The following is a 25,998-nucleotide window of genomic DNA, read 5'->3' on the forward strand; positions in this document are numbered from 1 at the left end:
ATTGTAGGCCTGATTCTCTTTCCTGGCTTTGTGCAACTGTGAATCCTGGGTTTCAAATGAGGCACATCAGCATAAAACTTCAAGACCTTAGTGACTGAATGGGACTCTGAGAGATCTTCAGACTGCAGATCATTAGGAACATAAGCAGAGGCAAAAACATGAAGGACCATTCAGGGTAAGGGATAGACACCCCACTGATTGTGTTGGTGAAGAAATCTCAGTGCAACCATGGCTGGGAAACATTTGAGATAAACACAAAAAAAAACTGAGTTAGTGCATAGCACTTGCATGTAGTGATAGAGGGCAAGGACTGCAACAACACCACTGGGCAGGCTTGAGCAAGGGCGGAATGAAAAAAATACAACGTTGGCAAACATGGCACAGTAGTTGTCACTTTGCAGTCCCCAAAAACAGCTGGGCTGCTGTTGGATGGTGAAGGAAAGAGAAGGTGGTGGCAACAACTGCAAGAGCCTGGGGGGCAGGGGAAGGGGAATGGAGGAAGGGAAGGAAACTACTGTGTGCTAAGCATTTTGCTGCAAGCTTGGTTACGGGAACAGTGTGGGTCAAGTCTTCTAAAAAGTGGTAGAAATCAGTGTTGTGCAAGGCAATGAAGAAATGCCAGAAATTAAACAAGGTTTGTTTTTAGTACAGTGAGTAAATTATCAAGAAATCAGGATAGGAGAAAGGTCAGCTGAATGGTTAGGTGGTGGGAAAGCCCAAGCCAAGAGACTCCAAGTTCCAAAGAAGTGTGCTGAGAGTGAGCAAGCTAGCCCCTTTGTTAGTCAAGAAGCAAGGATGCCAGGGAGGATGAGAAAAGGAGGTGAGAAGGCAAAATGGATGTTGACAAGAGAGACAATCACATGTGTTATTTCAGAGAGACACCCAAAGGTCAACCTCCTGCTTGGAGCAGGGCCATCAGTAGATAAGGTCAGCCACAATGCTTCCAAGGATCGAGATTCTCCAGTGCTGTGCTGCTCACCCTGAGGGAATGTTGTTCCCTAATATGCAACTTGTCCTCCAAGTTTTGTGGACTTTGCCACTTAATAATGATCTGGTAACACCAAAAGAATGTTAACTCTGTCATCTTTGCAATCACACTTGAAACAGTTGAAGGAAAAAGAATAGGTGACTAACATTTCCATTGACTTTAAAGGCCTGTGATTAAGTTTGGATGTGTGCTGTCATGGTTTTGTTCCTCCTTGGCTTCCCAGGTGTGGCTTTCATGCCTTTATTCCTGAGGCACATCAGGAAGTGCTGAAGGGGCTTGGTTGTGGGGGCCTGAAGCCCTTAAGTTAGGTGAAACAGGGCATGGCAGAATTGTACCTGAATGCACAGGGATTCTGTTTCACAGCTGAGTCAGACAGAAGACAGCGCTGTTGAGGTTGTACAAGGATACAGGAAAGCACGCACTTCACAACACTTTTCCTATGTGCATTCCTGTCTGGGAAGCAGAGCCAGAAGGGACCCTGGAAGCAACTGGTTGCATGGAAGAAAACAGAAAGGACTCAGTGACAGCCAGCAGCATCCTCTCTGACAGGAAAAGGGAGTCCTGCCATCCCAAGAGATATTTCTAGTAAGGTGCTAGGGGTGTGTGCAAGTCCTGTATGAGACCTGTTCCATTCTGAATTCAGAGAGCTTGGGAGCATCCTCTACAAATATGCATGTCTAATTAGGACACTACTCCTCAGGAGAAAGAGCTGTGACAGGAGTAAGTGTGAACTGGGAGATTTGCATGTGATCTTCCATAAGGGACTTGGGAAGCTATTACTACAGGCTTGATTCTTCAAGTTGATTTTGCCTCAAACCAGATAAATAAGTGACAAAGCAAAATGGGAACAAAACAGTGCAGTGCTGGGCTGGCAACAGTGTTGAATGCAGGAAAGGTTACAAAAGAGAAGGTTTCAAGGCACGTACATTTTATTTTCCTCCAATTCTATATTGTTCAGTATTTTCCAATTGCTGTACGGCAGAGATTAGAAAGTACATGTGTTAACACCTTTTACATTCACAAAAGAAGAACCGGTATTAAGAATACAGCAGATTTTGCAGGTTTATTTCGTTATCAGTTGTGCCAGGCTACAAAGTTTGTATAAAACTGAAAAGAATGGGGGTGAGGTAGCCCTCCTGGGATGACCAGCTTAGCGAGCTGAAACCAATGGAGATGCAGCAGCATTCCACAGGAAGGAGTTTTCCCTGTCTCTTGTCTTCTTATGTACCAAAGCAAGTGTGTTGGGGATTACTGTTTCAGATTACCGTAGTCTGTTCTGCATTGTGGCAGTTCTGGTTCAGAAAGTGCTGAAAAGAAGCATCAATGTTGTTCTGTGCGCAGCTTGGTGCTTATAGTGTAGTGCTACCATTTTCAGGTTCTTTGGCTGGGAAAGTGAGCCAGAGGCTTGAATTCCAGGTTATTTTAAATATGTGCTCTCTTCTAACATTGAGAGATTTGTGAACAGTACAGGAAAATGAAGTGCACATGAGATGCTCATCATGGTGTGTATTTTGTTCATTATTGTTGTTGTGAGGGCCTGTTTAGTAATGGTTGGGTTTCTAGGGGGAAGAGAACCTTCCCAAGAAGAGGATACTCTTGGTCTTGTTGTGCCTGATAAAGAAGAGGAAAGGGTGATCTGCTACAAAAATAACAGCAGCACCAAGACTTCGTGATGCCAGTGCTGCTGAACTGGCAGCTGCTGCCTCTGTGCCTTCTTCATTTACTTCTAGAAAACAATTGTGAAAAACTTGCGACAAAAACAGCTCTCCTTTCTCTGACATTCCTGTGAAATCAGCTTGACCTTTAGTGAAGGCATCTTGTATCCCCATCCTGCTCAAAGTAGATTTGAGGTCGTATTTCTCTTCTAACGTGAATCTGGGCAGATAAACCTCAATTTTTGTTTTCTCCATTAATTCTGGGCTGGTCCATGCAGACAAGTTTTCGAAGGTCAATTCTCTTTCTAGCTGCAGTTAGTAAAAATAAAATCAGAAAATTACAAAGTGTTCAAAAACCTGTGCCCTACGGGCTATTTCTTCTCTTTTCTTAAATGGAGAACTTCTCAAGCTGTTTTAAGAGTACAAAAACAAACAAACAAACAAAACCAAACAAAACAACCAACCAACCAAAAAACCCAAAACACAATGAGTAGTGAAAGACCAATTTGGAAATATTTTTGACTAAATGAGTGTGTTGCTCTGCAGTAGGTCAATGCAATATTTAAGCTGTTCTCGGTAATTGTTAGGTAATATAGCAGGGTTAAATACTTGTAGAATAAAAACATCAGTGTCAAGTGACAGTAGTCTGTTTGATTTACTGGTCATATTTCTGTCTTCCCTACATTTTAGAATTTACTGAAAAGAGCTTTTTTTTTCTACAGAACACTCACTAACATAAATGAGAATGTAATAAGTTTATTATCCAAAGGCAGGATCCATCTCTTTACAGAAGGTGGCAGTGTCCATGTGTTTTAGCTCTGGACTTCCTGGAAAGTAATGGAGGCTGTCCAATTTGTGGTTGTTTGGTTTTTTTTAGAATGAAATCATAATTGTACAGATGGTGAATCTCAGCAGGCTGGCTTTGTGTCCTCATTTTTGTTCAGCTAGAAGAAGAGCCAGTCTTTCAGGGTCTTGGTTGCCTGTTGCCAGGACTGATCAGTATTAGAATCCACAGAAATGCCAGCTGCCAGGAGAAAGATCTAGTCTGAGCTCCAAGAGGTTTAAGTTCATAGTGCTAGGCCAAATTTGGGATTTACTTTTCCTTGAGCCTGATTAGTACCCTCCTTCCTAGAAACCTGACTGCAACATGGTCTTTTACCTCACACAGGCATAAAATAAGAAAATAATGACACTTTTGTTTTTTTCACGTGATCTACATTCTCAGTTGCTTTACCTTTTGTAGGCCAGTGATGTCACTTGGTAACAGGATAAACATGCTGAGGTCATTATTGACGTATGGAAGCTCAAGAACATCAACCTGGATTGATTCTATGTAGGTCCAGTTTAATTTATCACTCAGGTGCATCATTGGCACTGGCTTAGTTGTATGCTGCAACAAATAAAATTAGATGTTTGCCATTTGTACTCTGACTGAACACAGAAGGACTGAGTTAAAGTAGCACAGTGGAAGTTTATTGTATTTGCTGTAGAAGCTGCCCAGTGTGTCTGAGACATCCTTATGGCTCTAAGCCATAGGACACAGGTTCTACAGAGGACCTCTAGTCTTCTGAAAAGGCACTTGGAGGCTAGGCAGGCTATCTAAGCTGCGTCAAATGACATCTGTTATAGGAAGCTGTATTCCACTCTGATTTGTCGTATGGTTAAAAATGAAAATGTGAAGAACAAACTCGTCCAGCTTTGTTCACCTCTCTGTTTTCACTGCCTTCAGAGAATGGAGACTTGTTTAAAGACAGCTTCTGACAATTTTACTTGTGGCTAGTAAGTGTGTGCAGTCTTTATGCTGAAGATGTGATGAAGAAAATAAGCTGTATGCATTAAGGGAAATAGCTTTCATGCCAGATCTCATGTGGATTTAAAGACTGACAGGAATTTCTCTCCCTCAATTTTTTCACTGCTTTTTCCACCTGCAGTCTAGGATATAGGTCAGGATATTCCCATACCGTATTTAATCTGAAAGGCCTTTGCCTGGTAGCTTCAGCATCAAACTTTGTTGCCCAGTTTCCTTTAAAGTAGAGTGCATTTATCAGGACCAGTCTTGTGAGCGAATCTATAGATCCAGGAGGCAGCATATTTTGGATTTTACCTAGAGAAAACAAAAGGGTGTTTACACATTTGTGCAGTTTTACTGTTTCAAAATGTTGGCACAATTTCTGCAGATACAAGCCAGAGAAATGGTAAGTGCTGATACAGGATGCTTCTACCTTAAGATTATTCGCAAATGTGTGATTACTGGGGTAACCTTGATTTACAAAGAAGAGTAAGCCTCCTTCCTCACATGTTCAGATGGAGTGTACTAGTTTTAGTAAGGGCTTGTCAGTGAATGACTGCTTTAGGAAAACTGATCTATTTTACCTTTCTAAGGTGAATGGGATACCTGCCTTGGGCCTCTTGGGTACAGAGACTTTGCTCAATGCCAAAGCAGCGTATTTTTGAGTTGGGAGAGAAGAGACAGGAGCTTACCTTCAGTCTGTTGTTCGACCCTGGAATTGATCTCTCTTCTGATTTCATCTGCAGCTCCCACAAAGTCAACGGATTGTGGCTCTGCATTGTAGTATTTCTTGGCTAACTGTAGGTATTCCTGCAGCACAAGAGAGACAGCTATCTTATGTTTGTTGCCTGCCAACATGAATGCTAATAAATAGCTAACATGATAAAAATGCCATAGACTACAAGCACATCTTTTTGCTAAAGGAACAAAGTATTTTTAGTGGAAATACTCAATTTAAATGTTTATACCTATCAACACCTGGAAATCACCCTCAAATTAGATATATGTCACATAAAACTAGAATTTTAGTGCCCAAAGTCTCAGGAAGAGTCTCATAGAAAGGATAACAACATGATTTGCAGATGTAGTGAAAATATAGTTTATGGTATGTTGTCACAGAGAGGTCATAAAGGTTAAATAGCACTACATAATGTGAATAAATTGCCTACCTACCTTACTGAAAGGCAATGTTTTTTCTCCATATAACTGGTTGACACTTGTAAGCAGGTAATTTTTAGTGGGTTGGTTGATTTCAAAGTTGAGTGCTTTAAACCCAGCATGGATATTATCTGATTTGCCAATTTCTGTCTTGGAGAAAAGAAAAATTAAGTTACTCATCCATTGTATAAAACAGTTCAAAATTTCTAATTTCTTCCTTCATGCAGCTCCATGTATAGTGTATCTATTCAGGTAATCTGTCACCTGTATTGCAACACAAGACGTATTCTAAACTAGACAGCTATTAAAAGAATAATTTGAAATGATTAAAAGTTGTGGATATAGTGTAGACACAGTAAGTATCTCAGAATTTAAGTGGTAAGAGCCTGAACTATGTAAAACAGTTAAAGGTTTCTAAGTGGAGACTGTGAAACTAAGTATATCCAGAGCGAGAGACAGAATGTAATTGTTAAACAATGCATGAAGATTTGGTTGTATGACTCCTCTCATTTATGGAAGTTGAGTGTGTCACATGGAAATCTTGCCCTTAAATTTCATAGTTTTGTTCTTAATGTTAATATTTTGTAAATTTTCTTCTGTTGCAGTAATTGCAGTAAATTTGTTATGTTGAAATAACAGGATTAAATGAGTGTGGGCTCAAATTCTCAAATGAGCTCGAGGAAGTTATGCTATGAACTACTAAACTAAAAATCTGTGCTCTATTCATCTTGCCATCACCTCAGATTCAGAGGCATGAACAGACACTTAAATTTCTAAACTGTTAGAACAGTCCCTTTGCCCTACCCACAGTGCTCTGTAATTCTTACAGTTCAAACAAGCATTACTCATGCGGAACAATCCCCCTCCTGTTCATGCAGTGCAAATGAGTTGTTGACGTAGTCCTTAAAATAAATCTTCCAGCCATGGGATTAGACTGTGAGATGCAGATCCCTGTTCCCATTCATCAGAACTTGTGGCTGCTGGGGCTTTGTGGGCAGACTGGAGGGAAATGGCTCACGCCCACAAAGAATAACAGTGATGGGAAAGAGCTGAGAGAAGAGCTTGATGCCACCATGGTTGAATTGTCAATGAGGAAAAACTGCCTTTGCTGACTCAGAGGGATTATGTTTGCTTTTCCGTATTTTTCTGCTATCTTAAATTACATATACTTTGACACAAGACGCCTGACAGTATGTCAAAGAAATATTTTAGGAATATCATTATTTCCATTTCTCTAAGATTCATTGCAAGCAACTCATCTATCTTGTCAAATTCCAACACGTCAGTTTATTTTGTTAACTTCTCAACTGAAATGGAGACTAATTTCTGAAGTGTATCAAGCATAGATAGCCTGAAAAAGTTAATGTTCTGGGTTTTGTTGCCTTGATGCTGCAATCAAATGTGTAGGAGGACAGCTTTGTTCTTGTGATTAGCTCTCTGAGATAGGGACAGTGCCTGGTCAAAAAACATGTTGCTAAATAGCTACCTATTGAATAGTAATAATTTGAGAAAGAAATCTCTCCTCAAAGCTAAAGGAAAAAGATAAGAGATACATTGACAGAAAATGGTAACATGAAATTCTAAATTTTGCAAATTTGAGGTTAGTTTTTGCAATTCTGCCTAGAAAGGGGAAGCATGTAATAAGTATTGCATTAGATGAAGGTATCACAGGATGCTGTACCAATTCACTGTGTACACTACATCTGAGAAAGGCAAACATAGACAAATGCCAATGTGGAAGAAAAGTACAAGAAATACAAGATGTGAGTATGCCCATAGCTTGATCACTAGACTTGGTGAGATACCTTCTGGAAACAAGCACATCGATTTGATAGACGCTCTTCTGTTCTGGAATAGACTTGCATTTTTATGGTTGTGGTTATGTTTCTGGCTCCATCAGCTTTGTTAAAGTGAAGTACCTGTCGTGGAAAAAGCAATAATAAATGCAACAATAGAAAATTTACTATTTCAGTAAAGTCTTTCAGTGATGTCATGGGACTGGTGATGAAGAGAGTCAAACTCAGATTTTATTCCTGAATCCAGTCCTGACTGAATGTGAAATCTTTGGTTAGGTCTTGAGGCCCATGTGTACGAAATGGCTTGAGCACACTAAGCTGAATGCTGCAGGGCAAAACTGTCACATACCTGGCCTTTCTAGATAAATTTTCCTGCTTTGAGTCACGCTCTGGGCTGACCAAATAACACCTGAGAGAGACAGTTATCTCCAAATGGAAACTAGCAAAACAGAAGTCTAAATGGAGAGCTGCTATGTGCCAGAAAGCATGAAAATGATGGGGGCAGTTTCATGCTTAAATCCCTTGCTCTGGCCATGTGCACCTTAGCCAGACTAAAAAGGGGTGCATCCAGCCTTGCAACATTTTTCAGAAGACCTATGCCCTTTGTATGGTTTTGTTTTCCTATCTTCCTTACAGAAGATGGCTCCTTTCTTTGTTACCCTGCTGGCCCTCTTTTGTCCTGTAAATCAGGAGTTAGATCACTGCCTTAGCAGGTAGGACAACTTCTTCTCCCTTGGCAGATGCAAACTCACAAGCCTCACCTCCTACGATAGGAACTAGGTAACTATGCATTGAGGCTGTTCTCACTGCTGCCTGCTAAAGCTGTGCATTTTGCACAAATTCAGTTGAGGATTTCAGCAGGTGATTTTGCCTGTAAAAGACATACTCCAAAGGAGGGATTGTAGTCTCATCCTGACTGAGTTTCTTCTCTAACCTTGTGGATGTGGATTTACGTTAGCAGACTGCAAAGCTTGCAAGAGCTATAGGGGAGAGTCTTTTTGTGGGGGTCACTTCCAAAGAGATGAAACATGAGACAGGAATTGTCTGTGGCAAAGTAGAAGGAGAATTCAGGTCTCCGTCTCCCTGGTGAGTGCTCAAGTTACTGAGCTTTGGGATAATGATACCTTATTTCTGCTGGTGAGATTTAAAAGGAGACACTGTCACCAGTGCCGCCTCTCTCATTTGTTTGGGTTCCTATTTCCAGAGGCTAGAGTAGACTATTTCTTTGACCTCCACAAGTAAAGAACTGGTCTGTTAGTTACAGTGCCCATCAGGGGTAAGACAGAAGCTGGCATATGTGTGTAAAGTTTTGATTAGAGTTATTTTTCTGCTTATGGTTTTCCTCTGTTTCATCATAGTAAGTTTATTGTATAGAAGATGTTATTCCAAATGCTCAGCCCTTTCAGACAGCTACCTTTTGAAGCCCAAACTCACCTTTGCCATCTGATCTGCAGTGTTACCTTTGGCTCCCAAATAAACAGTAGCCAGGGCAGATGCAATACTGATAGGGGAGAACAAAATATTCTTGTCACCATCTTCCTGACACTCACGTTTGAAAAAGTCAAGAGCAAAGCTTGTATTTGCTTTATTCAAAGCTTCCATTGTTCTGAACCTGCACGGAGAGGGAGAAAAGATGCTATTAGTGAACGACTAATTTGATTGCTGTGTGTCTGCAAGATTCTCTTCAGTTTTTGAAGTTTCTTTTGGGATTTAAAGGCTTTCTAAAATTATTTACCTATATGAAGAACAAGGAGGATTAACTGTTATTAAGTCATAAAGTTGAGCATGTCCTGTTTCACTGATGACACTTGCTGTCATTTGGGTTACAGAAAAAGCAGCATTCAACCTTATTTTGTATTTGTTCACCAGGACTGTTGTTACACTGTCCTTTACAGCAACTTGGAGTGACAGTTGATAGTACTACTTACCAGTGCCTGGGCTAGCTGATATTGAGAGATTATCTCTTACGACAACTTTTATGCTTCAGTTTATACAAGAGCATTTTGATGCTCATAGCTGCAGTGAACAGATACTCTGGTAACAGTCAAACTATTCCTTTAGGATAAGACAAAATACTCCTTCCAATCTTTAGAGAAGCACTGCCCCAACTATTGCATCCTAAATTCCCTTTTTGACTTTCAAACATGTCCTGAAGCTCTCTTACAGTGCTAGCCCAGATCATAGCTTCCCAGTTCTTCTGCAGGACAAGCTTTCCATATTCAGTAGACCACAAATGCTTCTATTTGTAATTTGCATTGCAGGTTTAGCTGAGAGCTCTAGGCAGGGACTAGGAGCTATTCTGGTTGGTATAGTATGGCCTTAAAGACAGTTTGTGTCCTGAAGCAGTTTGCACACCAGGAGCACAGGAACAGCTCTGAGAAGCACAGGAACAGATTAGCTGACTTAAGCTGACTTCAGCAAACACAGTGCTGTGATAGATATGCTAGCCAGTGAGCTCTAGAATCTGTAGAACGCTGTACAATAAATTATTCTTCCTGTATTTTTTTAAGACTTACATCTTCTAGACCATGCCTGTGCCATCTTAGTAAATCACTTTCTGAAGCATTTGTTGTCTCCAGTTCAGATCCCTGGCACCTTTTTTTTTCTATGCATTTGTCAACAAAGCAACATCATCTGAGAGTATATGTAATAAATAATCTCTAGAAATAATTACAGTACCTTGTTTTGTGCAGGGAGAAACACTGCTGCTCTGGGTGTCTCCAAGGTTTCTGCAGTTCACGTGAAGGATAGGGTGAATTTATACTGTGTCGGGCCAGTTCTGCAAAGGTTCTTATGACTCATGACTATGCAATTCATTATGCCTTGAAGGCCACATCCCTGTGGAAGACCTGAATCATCTCAGAGTGGGATGTGAAGTGATGGTATGACACCATACGTGAACCTTACAAAACTGACTGCATAAGTATTTCTATAAACAATTTTGTGGCAACAGGTTAGTAACAACTTGAAACTGCACTACTTTAAACAACCTTTCTTTTGTGGTTTAGAGGGTTTAAAATTGTAGTTGTTGACCTACTTCTTTTATGATTCCTCTAATAGAAATTATTTCTGAAGAACAGACAGACAGAGAAAGGACAGGACTTCCTATGCGTGAGTTGTTCTATTTTCTGTTTCCTACTGATAAAGTATTTGTCACTCCTAGTGTGTTTCTGTTTTAGAAAAATGGATTTTGTTAATTTTGAAGGATTCTAAGACTGTGCAATAAGAGAAATATTATCACTGTGAGATAGTGAAGGTTGAAGAAGAGTCACCAGACCCTCAGCTTTATTATCAGTGGTGACATCACTAGAACCTGATGTGAGTGTAAGATTAGGCTTCTTTTTCTTCTGCTGCTGTTTCTCCACCCTAGTCTGAAATCTGCTGTTTGACCAGTGTAGCACCTCAGAGATATATTCCTCATTTTCCATTCCAGAAATAGATATTCTGTCAAATCCTCTTATTCTTCTTGCCTTGGCTACCAAAATACCTCCTTCCCTACTTTGGTCACAGCCATGCTGTCTCTTCCTCTGTTGTCCTTGTTGTATCTGTTCATCTCCACTCTCACCTCTGACTGAAAAACCTCCTGTAATTCTACTCTTGCCCTTTATTTCATTCTTTACCTCTCTGCACTGTTGATATTGCCACCTTGAAAACCTGGATAGGAGCTGCTTATCTCTCCAGGGCTGCCTCTTCGACATTGAGCAAGACTTACTCACAAAGGTCTACCTCCTTGGTATAATCTTCTGAGACCTTTCTTCTGACTTGCTGTTTATGAACATACATTTAACATGGCTTAAGTTGTAGGTCTGTGGCTGGCACAGAGGATCTTCTAATGAGGAATGAGCCATACAAGTAGCTGCAAAATTTGGTGTAGGGTATTGGAGGGTGCAGCAGCAAAGGGTCCCATGCCAATTATGAACCTTCTGCATCAATATAACTTGGGAGCCAAAAGCTTGGTTAAAGTCACTTTTCTACTTCAGGAAGAACCCCACACTTTTAATCTGATGGTCTTTTTCTGCCCCTCTGGTCTTTTGAAATTGTAGCTACAAAAAAACCAGAATGTTTCAGTGGGAGTTGTAATTAGATGCATGCGATAGATTTTCCAGAGAGCAGCATAGTGTAGGAGAGATGTTCACTGCAGAATTAATTGCTTCCATTGCTCCCAGGAAAGTTGTGATCTGTTTACATTGGCCCTAAATGATTCTCAAAGCCTAAATGATTTGAGTAATCTCTGCAAATTTACCCATGCTGTTGAATGAATGATAGATACACTGGATAGAGTTCAACCCTTAGAGCAATTTCTGTGGGTTTTCTGGTTTTAAAGCAGGGAGTAATTTAATTTGCTTACCCGTAATACTGCTTGCTGCTTTACAAGAAGTGACTGAGGTGTTCTGTTTACGCAGAAGTGCTGGCTTAGGCTGAATGAGAGGCTTGTGCCTTTGTACAAGGTTTTAAAGCTGACTTTTAAAAACACTTCTTGAATGGCATTTCTGGTCATTATTAAAAAAAAAAAAAAAAAGCAAAGCATACTGAGTAACTAAAATTATACTTGTATCAAGGAACTACGTATGCTACATCAACATGATGGATTGACAACATTTTCCAATATCCTTTTAAATTAACATCACCAGAGGCCAGGGCTCAATGGGAGATGCCGCTGACTCAGTAGCCGCAGTACTCTCACTCCCACCACATGCTACGTCAACACAGCAGCCCGCTGGAAGTGTTGTATTAATAGTATCCTTCCAGTGGAAAGTAAACCTGTGAGCTCTTTCATTGCAGCCGTTCGTGTTTCCATTTGGTCAGGACAAATATTGGCAGGACAGCAGTGCCCTGGCCAGATTTCAGCTATATAAATGCATTTAGTTTTCCTCCAGTTTCAGTTTAACTTAGCACAAGTCATTGTGACTTTCTTACACAGTGTGTTGCTCTGTTCATTAACACCAGGGTTCAGGAGTAGGCGTAATGCTTGATATGTAAACAGAACATTTTTAGGTGCTCTTTAAAGGTTTTTGAGGGTCTTGAGATAAAGACTTTCTGTCAGAGAAAAATGGTAGCTTCTGCTTCACAGAGTATTTTAGGATACAAATTTCCATGGCTGGTTTTCATATTCATTGTTAACTTATTTTAACTATCAACTCTGTATAGCTCTTGGAAATCTGATTTAATTCAAAACTAATGTGTTCTCTGTTTCAGGTAGATCAAAGGAAAAAGTGGCATTTGAAGAGAAGCTGCTCAGTTTCCCTGACATCTTCAAATATTTTTTAATAGTATAAGCACTGTTTATTTACTTGGCAGGGAAGAATTTCTGGTTCACATTTTTTAATTTTTCCAGCCACAGCAGGCCAGTAGATTTTAAACACGAAAGGATGTTAAATGTTTCTAAACCTTTAAAAGGACTTCAGGAGATAAAAGAGGCATGGGGAGGATGAGAGTTTTGAAAGCCGAGATAACTATCTGTTGTGTTCCTCCTACAGTTGGTTTGCAAGCCTTCCCTTGCCAAGCAATCTTTGCTGACATACTCCAGCAGTGTTTAAAACCTTGTGAGTTTCCAGAGGGTGTGGTGAGGTTCCTGTATAAATATTACTGAGGCATTTGATCCCCACCTCCAGAAAGCAAAGGTGTGGTGAAATTGGACTCTACTGGCACAATTCATCATACTTTACTATTACTTCTACATGCTTTGGCTTAGACACTGTAATTAATAAACGTAGTGTTTGTCCTGAGAAATTTAGCCCTGTGAAGAACTACAACACTTCTGAGAAAGGGCCGATCTCTATAACTGAAAAGAGATCATTTATCTTTTAATGAATGTGCACACTGTTTTCACATGTGCAAGGGTGCAGTTTTCCTTTGAATGACTCAGGCGGTGAGCACTTTTTTAAATATCCCGGATAGTAGTTAACATCAAAAATATGAAGTGTGGCCTGAATTTCTCAATCGTGATACCCAGTACTGCATTATGAGTAATAATGTATGTGTGGCCTGTATGCACTTTAGCTGAAACTTGTCATTTTTCCGAAGAAACCTCTCAAAGGGTGTAACTGTATGTCAGCTGCGCAACTACTGAATCAGGAAGCTGATCCCTGCTTTGTGCTATTTGGAGTTTCCCAGGCTGCTCTCTGTGGCTGGAGGAATTGGGCCCTCACCCCATCTCCTGCAGGTGCAGCTGAGGTGCAGCTTGCGCTCTGTAGTTGAGCAGCACACAGTCTTATTGCGTGGCAGATGATCCCTCCAGGCAGCAGGAGTGGGAACAACCTCTTCCCACTTTCTTCCTTAGTCCCAAACCTTCCTCTCCCTGATATTTCTCCTCTTAGAGACAGGGCCTGAACCCAGCCCTGCCCTCTTAACTCACTGCCCCAAGGAGTAGATAGAGATTGCTGAAGGGCAAGGAGAGTAAAGGGGGGGCATGGTGAGGGTGGGCTGGTCAGTGCCTTGGGAAAAGGGAGTTACTAGGCAGAAATGAACTGTGACCAAGCAATGAAGCACAATGAGAAAGAAAAGAGGGAAGAGGAAAGAGGAACTGCTCTTACACATAGTCCTGTGAAGTTTAATGATTCTTCCTCCACCCGCTTTGTCCGCCTTTAATTCCCATATCTCTGCATTCCTTACAAGAACTCATCTGACACCTCACTATTCTCCTGCTCCATGCTGACCTTACCAGAGCCACGGCATTGAAATTTTACTTGTGTGACTAAGAAGTCAGCCTTCCACTGTAAGGATTTGCTCGCCTCCAGGATTCTGTTCCTGTTGTCTGTAAGGTGCTTATAACAAAAATTAATTTTTTGCCTGCTTTGATTTTGGGCTGTGTGTTGCTATTGTTAACATTTAGAAAACATAGGAAAGTGCTGTATGAGTTGAAAAAATAAAAGCTCCAAATTGGTTCAGAATATTTTTTTCTCGGTAATATCACACAATTGTGAGCATTTGCTCATGTTACAAGACAGAGCCCTATGATATTAGAGTCTTTATTTTGTGATATTTAAGACTATAACAATGAGGAAAGGGAGGCCAGGTGCAAATGATAGCACATGGATATCCACATATAGCAAAATGGAGACAAAGTATAAATTATGCTACTAGGGCTAAAAATGTGTAGCATGAAGCCGTGTATTATCTCACCTTTGCTCCTAAACATCATGAACCATCCGAGGAACCTGCTGTTCACAGGGTGACTAAGCACTACTTGGAATTCACAGAGATATTCTCTAGACTTTGGTTCAGAGAGTGTTAAAAGTGGGAAGGGAGGGTGAGAGCATTGTAGCTGACCATTGAAGATTCAAAATGAGGGCTGGTGGGACTTATTCTCACATGTAGCCAACTCTGATTTGGTGAGAGAAAGCTAAGCTGGCTGAATGGCTTATACTATTTTGACATTAGTGAGATGTGGATTTATGTTTAAAATTACATTAATCAGAAGATTGTGTATTCTACAATCTTAAAGCTATGCAACATTTGACAGGGAAAGGCCATGAGCAGCTTAGTATAGCTTTGAAGACCAGATGACTGTCAGCTGCCCGTTCTAACACAAGTTACTCTCTAATTCTGTGAACTTCGGGAGACCAATTTTTGCAGATAGCTGACTTTGATCAACTGAGCAATGTTGCTTACATTCTTATGTATTAGAAGAATTAGGACTGGAATAAACAATAGAGCCCTGGGGTCAAATTCTGTCATCTCTGTGGAAATTCATTACGTGAATTACCTTCCTACTGTAAGACTGCAGGCAGATGAACAAGTGTGGTCTTGTATCTGCACAGCTCATTAATCCTTTGAATTAATTGTGCCCCTTTGTATGTGTGCAATGACAAATACATAAAAGGTGTGGTGGCAGAGCACGTAAAAGCCTCTTATGATGGGTCCTAAAGCTGAGAATCGGAGCTTTCTTCCATACTTGTGCAGAAAGAAATATTAGGGGTAAAAGAGAGGTCAATCCAGCTGCACTTCATGACACAGAGGAGAGTCAAAGTCTCTGGGACATGGTGCTGACTAATTTGCTTCTTTGTGAATGGAGAGAGAAAGCTGTATCCTCCTCTGTTGGCACAAAGGAGAGGACTTGTTCCATGATGGGTGATGGTGGTCTGATATCTGTCACCCAACTTGGGACTTCATCCAGGACTGACATTTATGTGTCTATTATTACAAAAGCTACGGTGCTTCAGGTGTGGAAGGCTGTTGGAGTTTTTGACTGTTAGACAAATATTTCTGGGTCTGAGATCTGAGGACTCCAGCATCCATTCCTTCATGGGTGTGTGATTTGCCAAGTCCAAAAAATGGTTTCAAAGTTTTCAGTCTCTGAAAACATAGGGCTGAGAATGTTGAGGAAGGTTAAGGAGGTGGCTACTGAGGACAACAATATGACTGCTGGTTGCTGTGCTGGCGGAAGTCAGCAGAAATAAGGAGGCCACACTGAATCTGTCTACATACAGGAGTAGATACACTTCTTTGCATCTTCTGTTTGTGAAGAAGTATGTATTAATTGATAAGAAACACAATGGCCTATAAATAGGGCAGTTTTATAACGAATCTGCTGAAAATTAAGTGTCCTGAGGATTTTAGGCACCCTATTTCCATGACCAGATAACAGAAACTCCAGAGCAATAGTGAACACGTTGTTAGCTCTCTTGCAAAAAATTTCCCCATTTGTTATCTCCTGACCAGCAATTGACTAAGATACAGGAAATTAAAGGAAAATATTTGAACTATTTATACACCGGTGGAGGTGGTGTCTTGTTATCTTCCTTCTTTTGCAAGATTGTGTTTGCTACCAGCAAGTTATGTCCCCTAGGTATGGCCAAATTGTGTGTTATCTTGAAGGGGAGAGTGAGGGAGAGAGGGAGTAGCCGAAAAAAGTAGAACAAACTGAATACTGTGAGGTGGAACTGAGAAAACATACCATCACAGACTACCCAGCACTGGTGCCATGCTGTGCATGCTGGAGTCTAGAAAGAGCATAGCTTTCTTGCAGTAACTTCACCCCAAAAAATCTTCCTTTCATTCTTCTGGTACTTCTCTGTGACAGTTCCTCACAGGCCTGTTTCCTTTCTTGTTTCAGTGACAAAGGGAAGAATAATTCATTCCAGAGAGAAACTTTAACTTGCCATAGACATTGCTTCTTTTAGTGTGATTATTCTCTTTATTTACCAAAAGTAGAAAGCCCATTCCTATTTCCCATTCCCATATGTTCTTCAAGGCAGTGTTATGGTCTCAGTGAGGTGTAGATTCTGCACATATCCAGCTGCCTTCCAAACTGCTTATCGACACTTGTTTCAGAGAGACTGGATGAATCATGGTTTGTGCTGAAAGTGTTGTATGTGACTAGTTGGAGTTGCATGCTTGAGGGATTATGGGTCATGCTGGTCCCTTCCTGGCAGAACAGTGGTCTCAACATTGTATCGTAGCCCGTTGTTAGGACAGACTCTCATTCCTCATCTCTCTGTAAGCAATGAATCAACTATGATAAAAGAATCATAGAATATCTCGTTAGAAGAGACTCATAAGGATCATCGAGTCCAATTCCCTGCTCTTTGTAGGGCTATCTAAAACTAAACCATATGACTAAGAGCATCATACAGATACTCCTTGAACTCTAACAGGCTTGGTGCCATGACCACCTCCCAGAGGAGCCTATTTCAGTGATCGACCACCATGTCATTGAAGAACCTTTTCCTAATGTCCAGTCTGAACTTCCCCTGACACAGCTTCATGCCATCTCCTTGTGTCCTGTCGCTGGTCACCAGAGAGAGAGAGACCAGCACTGCCCCCTCTGCTGCTCCCCTGAGGAAGCTGTAGCCACCATGAGGTCACCCCTCAGCCTTCTCTTCTCTAGGCTGAACAAACCAAGTGACCCCAGCTGCTCCTCATAAGTTTTGCCCTCAAGGCCTTTCACCATCTTGATTGCCCTCCTCTGGACACACTTTCATAGTTTGATGTCTTTCTTATACTGAGATGCCCAAAACTGCAAGCAGTACTCGAGGTGAGGCCGCACCAGTACAGTGTAGAGTGGGACAATTGCATCCCTTGACTGGCAGTTATACTGTGCTTGTTGCACCCCAGGACATAAATGGCCCTTTTGGCTGCCAGAGCACACCGTTGACTCGTATTCAACCTCCCATCAACTCAAACCCCCAAATCTCTTTCTACAGGGCTGCTCTCCAGCTTCTCATCCCACACTTTGTAGGTATAACCAGGATTACTTCATCCCAGGCACACTTGAAATACTCCAGATGAAATGCACTTGCTTAAACGTGTTTTTATTATGATTAAGGAAGCAAAAGAGTATGTACACAAGACCCATCACATATGGACACATGGAAAACAATTTGAATAGTAATATGCCATATTTGGTCAAGACAATTGAGCCAAAAAGGCTTAAGGAGAAATACGAATTGTAAGATTTCTATAATGCATCTTTAGAAAGTGAAGAAGAACCTTGCAGTATCAGGAGCACAAAGAAAAAGCAATTGCCTTGTCAGAGTAGGAATGGCTGGTGACAGTTTAGAATTTAATCTGGGAGTTTTCGAGTGACTAATTGCAGAGGAGTCACCATGAAGCTTGGCCATAGAAAAAGCTGGCTTCATTGGAAGACTGCATTTTTTTCCATAAAACTCCTGCTGATGAATGGGGTTGTGATTTTTCAGTGTGATGAATTGGCACTAGTATTGTTAACTTGCACCAGGAGCATCTCTGTTCATGTTTTCTTTGGGCCTGGTTTTCATTCCTTTAATCCTTCGTTCATGAGTAAATAATATTACTCTACACAGAAAGGAAAGGCAAAGGACTGCTGTTTTCATGGTATAATTTCTCTGATTTAATTTTTTTTTTTTAAAGAAAGCCCTCTGCATTTAGAAAATATGGATGAAAAAGAGAGTATACCTTTCTTTTTACCCTTGATACTGCAGTGCTCTGGGTCTTGCTGTGAGGGACAGAAACTCTTTCAGCTTTCTTGTCTTTAAGGGGAAACGCATCTGGCTAAGAATAGGATGCCATCGGTTGGATTGTGCCTGATCAAGAAGAGGAAAGGGTGGTCAACCTTAAACTCTGGAGAAGCACTTTCATCCTTGACTGCAGCTCCTGCTATGCCTGCCGCCTCACTGCCTGCTTCATCGATTTCAACAAATGCCTGATGAACAGCTTCAGACACCTTCAGGCGCTCTACTGAAGAGATGCCAGAGAGATCGGCTGATGAGCTGAACAGGTCAGTTATACCCAAGCCCATTAAGACAGATGTGAGGTTGTATTTCTCCTCCATCTTCATGCGGGGGAGGTACACTTTCACTGTCTTCTCTTCCATTAAATTAGAACTGGTCCACTCCTGGAGTTTTTCAAAGGTGATTGCATTCTCAATCTGCAAGAAAACAAGAGAATAAGATCTCTGGGTTGAGAGCACAACTTCCTTTGTGGCAGTGCAGTACCAGCGATGTTTTTTTCCTTTTTCACTGACTGGTCTTGTTACGGCATTTTTTCTAGATATATACAGATTAATGTATCTAGGACAGGAAAGCAAACTATGACTCTTCCTTATCTGTTCTGTCTTGCTTTCTATTTCTTTAACAGACTCACTGCCAATCAATTTTTTTAATGTGGTGGCTACTTAGCAAATTTGACCTAAAGCTCTTGCTATTTATCTTCATTACTTGGGGAATACATTCCAAAAATAATTCTGTGCTTTTGAGTTGTAAGCTCTACCTACATTTAAGACCTCCAAATAACAAGGTGGTAATGGTAACCAATTACTAATACCTGAACAATGAATTGTTGCTATACTAGGAACTAATATTTTTATGAGAAATTGGCTTTTTGAAAAGTAAAGGCTAAGTTGTAAAGTATCCTTTTATTTTAGTTACACTGTACTACTCCAAGCTCACTCAGTTCAAAGTTATCTCTGCCCATCAAGAAAGAAAGTCTAAAACAGCACAGTCACCACTTGCGTTGGTGACCATTAGAAGAGTGAGTACCCTTGTTAGTGATTGCTATCCAGACTAGTTGGTTGTTTCCATTATTGTGTACGTTGCTTCATGCCTAGTAATATTTCTTTCTCTGCTAATTTACTGAATATCTCTCTGCTAACTTGCTAAGTATGCAGATCTTGCCATGGCAGTATGTAGTAACACCATGTTGATATAGTCTTTCTTACCAACTTTATCCAAATACTTTTTTTTTTTTCTTATGCATAGAGATTCTATTTTATCCAAGTTTTTCCTTTTCAGACTTTCTAATTATAATATACAGTGTTTGTTCTCCTATGTATACCTACTTTTTCTTTTTTTTTCCAGAATTGTATGTAATCTTCATTATGCATGTCTGCAATCATAACTGATGGAAATTTAGCTGTTTTCAAATTGCTCTTCACTTTCATAATTTAGATTCTTGAAGTGTTAGTGTACGAATATCTCAGTGAACTCTCATTTATTACATAACCTTTCCTATTCAGACTAACTACAGTCCTGCTAATGACAATATCCCATGCCTGTATTCTGTTCATATCAACAATAGTATGTCATGTACATTTTATTTCGTGAAATTGCTTTAACCACTTCAGTACCCTTCATGTCTGGTTTTTTGAAGATAGGAAGGAAGCATGTTGAACACTGCCAAACCAAGCAATAATTACAACTACTAAAGGTAACATGAACTTCCCAGGAAGCTCCTCAATGGACAGAAATGGAGGCATAAATGTTTGACGTTCAAGCTGCTGGAGTAACAGCTGATTAGCCAAGAAGAATCCATTCTGTGGTGTCCAATATTTAACCCACTGAAGTAGTCCTGTAAGTAATCTGTGCTCAGCACAACTATTGCAGGACCACTGAGTCAGCTACATGCTTCTATGCAACAATCCCATGTTGCTAGTGTCCACATCTTCACTGGTGAAGTGTTTTAGGATAATTTGATTGTGAAGGGCTTTGCAGCATCTACATTCACCATGTTCATGGTTTTCTGAAACCCAGTTCCCAGAGTCATACCTGCTCCAGGCCAGAGATATCATAAGGCAAGATCACCCACATGCTCAGCATGCCGCTGGCATATGGAAGCTCCAGGATCCTCATTTTCTCAGGAGGCAGGTCTGTCACTTTAAATGAACCAAGCTGGTACATCATCTGCACAGGTTTGCTTTCTTGCTGCAAAACCAAATAAGATAATATAGTTTTCACAAAGATTATTCGTACAGCGTAGAAATATCTCCTTATCATTAAAAGTACTGATTGCTCTTGTCCAGGACGACTGTATAACAATGTGTCTACTGTCTTCACAAATTCTAAAAGATGACACCTTTAAGGTGACGTATGCCCATGTACCTCAGTCACTCTGAACGGCATTGTCTGGGTGCCTTCAACCTTAAATGCTTTCGCCCACACTCCTTTGAAGTAAATGGCATTGACAAGGACCATTTCAGTCTGGGGATCCACAGAGCCCGGTTGAAGGATATTTCTGATCATTCCTTTAATAATGAATAGGAAAAGAGAACACATGTATAACATATTTGTGTGTAACACATCTTACTTGGCAATCATAACATTAAATGGAGGGTATAGAATATGTGGGGAGGAGGGTGTAGGGCAGAGACAATTTTTTTTTCAGCTCTAAACATAAATACTTGTTGCTTCAAACCAAAGCTGAAAGGCGATGTCTATGTAGAAAAGGTAACAGGAAAGAAAACCAGAGTTTTATTCTGATTTCTTGTTATACTTCGGTCCTGTTTATTCTGCAGTCCTCATACACATAGCACACTCCTCCCTTAGTCCTTTCCCACCAGTAGCTGAATTATGGCCTGGTTTTCTCCATCAAATTACGACATTACACCAAAGGTTGTGTGATTATTAATATTCTCATTTAAGTTAAAATTCAGCATCTTTTATCTGTGTTTTCTGTTCAGGCCATGTGCTTCAAGAATGAGGGAAAGGAATGTTTTGAGGGGGGCAGGAAGAGACTGGAAGAATAAAAGAACCACATGGAGGTGCAATAGGGTAAAAATCCCAATTGTGGTGTGCTTGTGGTTTTCCATTGCCCTTTACGTGTTAAGATTTCTCAATTACCTTGTGACTGCATGCCCTACTTAACAGGCAAACAACTCTGGGAATCTTGAGGGCAAAGCGTGCTGATCAAAGGATATCCAGATTCTCAACACTAGTGTCAAACCACTTGTCACTGTGTACCAAGCATGTTCTAGGGTTGCCGCTTTCATCAGAACTGGAAGTGTTACATACCCACAAAGCACCTACAGATATAGAGAGTCCTCTAAAAGGGATGTGTCTGAGGAAAAAAAAAATTGTTAAATGATAGTTCCATATTTGGGAACTGATCCATTATCCAGGAACAGGAACAGAGAGAGAGGTTTTGGGGTTTTTTGTTCTCTCCTGACTTAAAGCATTACCATATGCTGCTCACATGCGGTGGCAGAATGGAAAATACCCATGCTGATACTTGGCTTGCTCTTACCACTTGTCTGACTTTCAGCCCAGGAGTTGATGAGCTCTCTGGCTTGATCTGCAGCTTTTTGAAAGCTGACAGTTTCCACGCTTTCTTTATACAGTTCCTTCACACATTGTATGTATTCCTGCAAATGAAGAGTATGCAGTTTTCAGATTAGAATGTCAAAGCATTTTGAAAATGTGAAATGCAAGACTGAAATTAACAGATATGAATAATCTGCTCATTAAAGCTACTCAATAAACCATGATTCTAATTCGTAAGCATCTTAGGATTTGACATTCATTGCTTCAAGCAAGAGTATATGCTTGAAATTTTTTTTAAGTATTTCCCAGAATTTAGTTTGATCCAAAAAAAATACATTCATTTCAGTTGAAATATGGGGGTTTTTTTTAATTTTGCCTACTTTTTCACTTTTGACTTTGCAATGGTATTTTCCTTTAATTTCAAATTAAATGTTCCCTTCAATGGGAAAACTTGTAATATTTTTGAGAACCTGAAATTCTTTTTCAGGTTTGTTTTATAAGTTAAGAAAACAGTTAGAGTTCTTTCCAACGAAAGTTACCTTTATTAATTATATCTTGACATTATTAGATCATGACTGTACTTTGCAGAAACATCTTTTTGGCTAAACATATTTTTTCTCAAGACAGCGGAGGGTTAAGGCTGCGACAGAGAGAAGCCATGAATCCTGTCTTCCATATGGTAGAAAATTTCTTCAGCAGAAACTAGACTTCTGACAATTATTTTGCACTACAGAATGATGTTACAGCTATGACATGAAAATACTCTCAGATGAAGATTTTAGTGCAACTCACCGGTAGGATTTGGAATGTTTCTTCAGCGTAAAGTCTACTGGCAAAGCTGAGTGAATAATTGTCACTTGGTTTGGTGATTTGGATGAACGTGTCTTTAAGTGAAGTGTGGACGTTTACTGATGTACTGCACTGAATTGTTGGCATGAAAGCAAATAAAAAGATGGATGATGTTATTCTAGTTTTAGTACTTAGTAGGTTTTTCATGTTCTATGAGAAGAATAAAGTAGTTCAGACACTTCTGCTTACAAAACTGTTGTTTGTCCTGTATATCTATCTTGTTGCTATAACTACATTGATGTAGTAATTTTCTAATATATACAATTCTGTGCTGTCTTGCTGATATAATTGCCTCATACCTCCCCCAGAGGTTCTTTTAATTACCCACTACAGTAATCCAGCTCCAGCAGATCAGATAGGCTTTCCTCCATTCCCAGCCAGTCCCATTAAATCAGTAACATCCAGCTACCTTGTCTAAGCATGCAAATATCTGTCATTTTCCCTATTTTCCCAATATTTTGATGCCAGTTTCATCTTTTGCTTGTTCTGATTCCTCTGTTACCTCCCTTCTCTCTCTGTATTCTTATGAACAAAGTGTTCCCCTAACTGCTGGATGCAGAGCAATAGCTACTCGTCAGAGAGGGGTTGGAATGGCTAGAAGGCTGCTTTATCTGCTAGGTTTTGCTCCCAGGAGAAAGTGACATAGAGAAGATGAAATTGTTTCTGTACCTGAGATTCAACAGTCTCTCCAGATCCTGTGATTTTATCAAAGTGAACAACCTGTAATTGAAATTAACACAAGTTGAAATAACAGGTATGACAAAAAGGGTTATGCAACTGAGATTAACACATGATGTTTAGAGTAAAACTGTTGGCTAACTCAGAAGTCGGATGACTCAAAAGGTGCAATCCATCCGTACCATCTGTGAATAGCTGTGCATCCTGTTGTATGCTTAGATGATCTTTTTTTCTATTGGACACCTAGAAGTCAGCTCCAGAGTGTGCTGTTAATAATACTAACTTTCTTCCATCTAACAAGCCACCCACCCTGTGAAGTGAGAGCTACAGAAAAGTAATGTGAAATATTTTGCAGACTGGAGACATGTTTTGGCTATTTCCCTGGAGATTTTACCTGCTTTCCTTACTCTAAACAAAGGACCACTGGAATGTGTTGTTCTCTTTGAGAATCCTACTGCTAACAATGAAATCCTGTTTCAAGTTTTGTGGCTGATGCATTTGTTTAACACTATGAGAGAGTTGGAGATTGCCGCAGCTTTTGATAACTCTAGATCCAGATTTTTTAGCCTCTGATCTATGCAAGGGACATTATAATATAATTAAGAGCTACAGCTCTATTAAGCAGCAGGAAGGTTTAAATCCTTAACTGTAGCCTCACCTTATCTATCTGGGCCTTGGTGTTTCCTCTTGCACCCAGGTAGAGCATGGACAGAGCTGACAGGATGCTCAAGGGGGCGAAGATGATGTTCTGATTGGGATACTGGGCTTTCAGCTCATCGAATACCTCAAAGGAAAATTCTGCACTTGCTGCACCAATGGAGGCCATTGTGAAACCAGTATTGCCTAGAAAAAAACAGTAGAAGTACAATGATAATGTAATAATGGAATAGCGCACATACACAGCACAATGCGCTTTAATAGTAGATGTAGGCAATGAAGTATAAGCAAGTAGTTTTGAAGTCATGCTGTGGTAACATGCCTATTGCTATGCCCACCTCTAGTGCATGTTAGAAACTCTGTATTCGTAAACTCTGTATTCTTTGACATTTGTATTCAGTTGCCTTTTTGGCTGTAATATTCTTAATCTGTAAGTGATTTCTGTTTACTTTACATTTTACATTTACATTTACATTTACTTTACTTTACTTTACAAAACAGTCAAACAACAGTTGCTTGTACTTATTTTCTTTCAGTGAAGGCTAGAATTGCTTGGCAATTTGTAGTACCTTTGATGAAAACACAAAACTATGATCTGTCTATGACACTTGCAAAGCTGAAAATTTAAAGTACAAATTTTAGTAGACTTGCTCTAGGTTTGAACAGATATAAGTAAAAGCAGAGGCTGGCTGACTATTTTTGTTTTCTAAAAGTAAATAAATGCAGTAAAATATATCTATATATACTACACTATAACATTTCTGAGAAATTAAATTTTGTTAGTGATATTCAGACAGAATGGAAATGCAGGCATGATAAAATAGCAATGTCTACCATAATACGGCACTGTTGAATGAATGTATGTCTGTGGCATAGACCGATAAAAGCTTTATATTTGTTTCTACCCAAGGCTGCTATAAAGTGCTGGACAGTATAAGTCCTGTGTACCCACTCTGCTTATATAAAGCATAACTTTTCAGGTCAGCATGAATTTAGTTTCCTTCCTGTGATTTACAGAAGTTGTGAAGTTTGTTGTCTTTCAAAATGCAATCCCTTTTATAGATGCTTAATAGTGGGATCTCAAGTTTGTCTTTAGAGTACTAAACCCCACCAAGATTTTTAGTGAATACGCCCATGACTATATGCATACAGTCAAACACACATTTCTCACTTTCCTTTCTGTATGCAAATTCGCCTCTGTAGATTATTGTAAAAATATGTCTGCACACCTACACACATTGTTGTTTTGTGTAGTGTTCAGCGGCTGTATTTGACAGAGATGCAACTGTTAGAGGAATTTCACACTAAAAAAAACCAACTAGCTAATTCACTGAATGCCACAGCTTTGCTCTCAGTGCACTCTGTTGAACTGGAGGTCAATCAAGCAAACTTGTTCTTTTGCTGCTGAAGTCAAACTTAGGAGATACTGAATGAAAGGATAAGCTGCTCTGAAAATAATAATATTTTAAGCACAAAGAATGAACTTTTAAGTCTCCTGTAAACAGTCAGGTTTTACACATAATAAAATAGTGTAGGTTGCATAGACACAGGTGAGAAGTTTTTGTAGAGAATACCGTGTAAATATTTTATCCTAAAAGATACTGAACGTAACACAATATTTGCTCTTTTTTTTTTCTTTTTTTAAATTTAGGCATAAGCAATAAATGATATAGTGAGAAGGTAAATTTTCCTAGAGAAATGCTTACCTTTTGAGCTTCAGCACCAAAGGCAATATAGCTCTCCAGCAGTTCATAGACAGACTGGCTGAGCCCCTGGGAATTTATACAGTCTGAACTGTGACTTACCCACTGCTGCCCTTCAGAAGTTTGACCTTTGACACCACAAAAATAAATTAATGGGATTAGGTCAGATTTTAGTTTCAATGGGTCCATTTTTGATTGAAGGGAGAGCAAATATTAGGTTTCATTCTGTGTAACAAAGTGTTTTCCAACAGTAAAGCAGGACTGTTGAATTG

At 40.0% G+C, this 25,998-nt stretch overlaps 2 protein-coding genes and 1 long non-coding RNA gene across 4 annotated transcripts; 1 reads left to right on the top strand and 2 right to left on the bottom strand.

The window, feature by feature from the left end:
• Nucleotides 1–1,894: 1,894 nt before the first annotated feature.
• On the bottom strand, nucleotides 1,895–10,168 carry LOC102094252 (serpin B10-like). 2 transcript variants are annotated; one of them, XM_013369462.3, is made up of 8 exons: nucleotides 10,066–10,168; nucleotides 8,821–8,998; nucleotides 7,396–7,509; nucleotides 5,606–5,740; nucleotides 5,125–5,242; nucleotides 4,605–4,747; nucleotides 3,878–4,033; nucleotides 1,895–2,952 (listed from the first exon to the last, which is right to left on the bottom strand). In XM_013369462.3, exons 2-8 carry the CDS (start codon nucleotides 8,986–8,988, stop codon nucleotides 2,548–2,550), a joined length of 1,239 nt encoding a protein of 412 aa, XP_013224916.2. In that variant the 5' UTR covers nucleotides 8,989–8,998; nucleotides 10,066–10,168; the 3' UTR covers nucleotides 1,895–2,547. The 2 variants fall into 2 exon arrangements, with proteins under 2 accessions (XP_013224916.2, XP_064908613.1); XM_065052541.1 differs by having other exon boundaries at nucleotides 8,937–8,998; nucleotides 10,066–10,137.
• Nucleotides 10,156–18,210, top strand: LOC135578552 (uncharacterized). The gene is made up of 3 exons (XR_010470314.1): nucleotides 10,156–10,339; nucleotides 10,447–10,497; nucleotides 12,583–18,210. It is a non-coding gene; the product is annotated as an uncharacterized LOC135578552 (long non-coding RNA).
• A 4-nt stretch (nucleotides 18,211–18,214) lies between these two features.
• On the bottom strand, nucleotides 18,215–25,776 carry LOC102094064 (ovalbumin-like; the record flags this gene model as incomplete). The annotated part of the gene is given in 8 exon segments (NM_001282843.1): nucleotides 18,215–18,733; nucleotides 20,349–20,504; nucleotides 20,682–20,824; nucleotides 21,823–21,940; nucleotides 22,632–22,760; nucleotides 23,358–23,408; nucleotides 24,025–24,209; nucleotides 25,730–25,776. Coding segments are annotated over 7 exon segments (1,161 nt in total). The 3' UTR covers nucleotides 18,215–18,337.
• Nucleotides 25,777–25,998: the final 222 nt, after the last annotated feature.

This window comes from Columba livia, chromosome 2, assembly GCF_036013475.1.
Source record: "Columba livia isolate bColLiv1 breed racing homer chromosome 2, bColLiv1.pat.W.v2, whole genome shotgun sequence".
Taxonomy (NCBI): Eukaryota; Metazoa; Chordata; class Aves; order Columbiformes; family Columbidae; genus Columba; species Columba livia.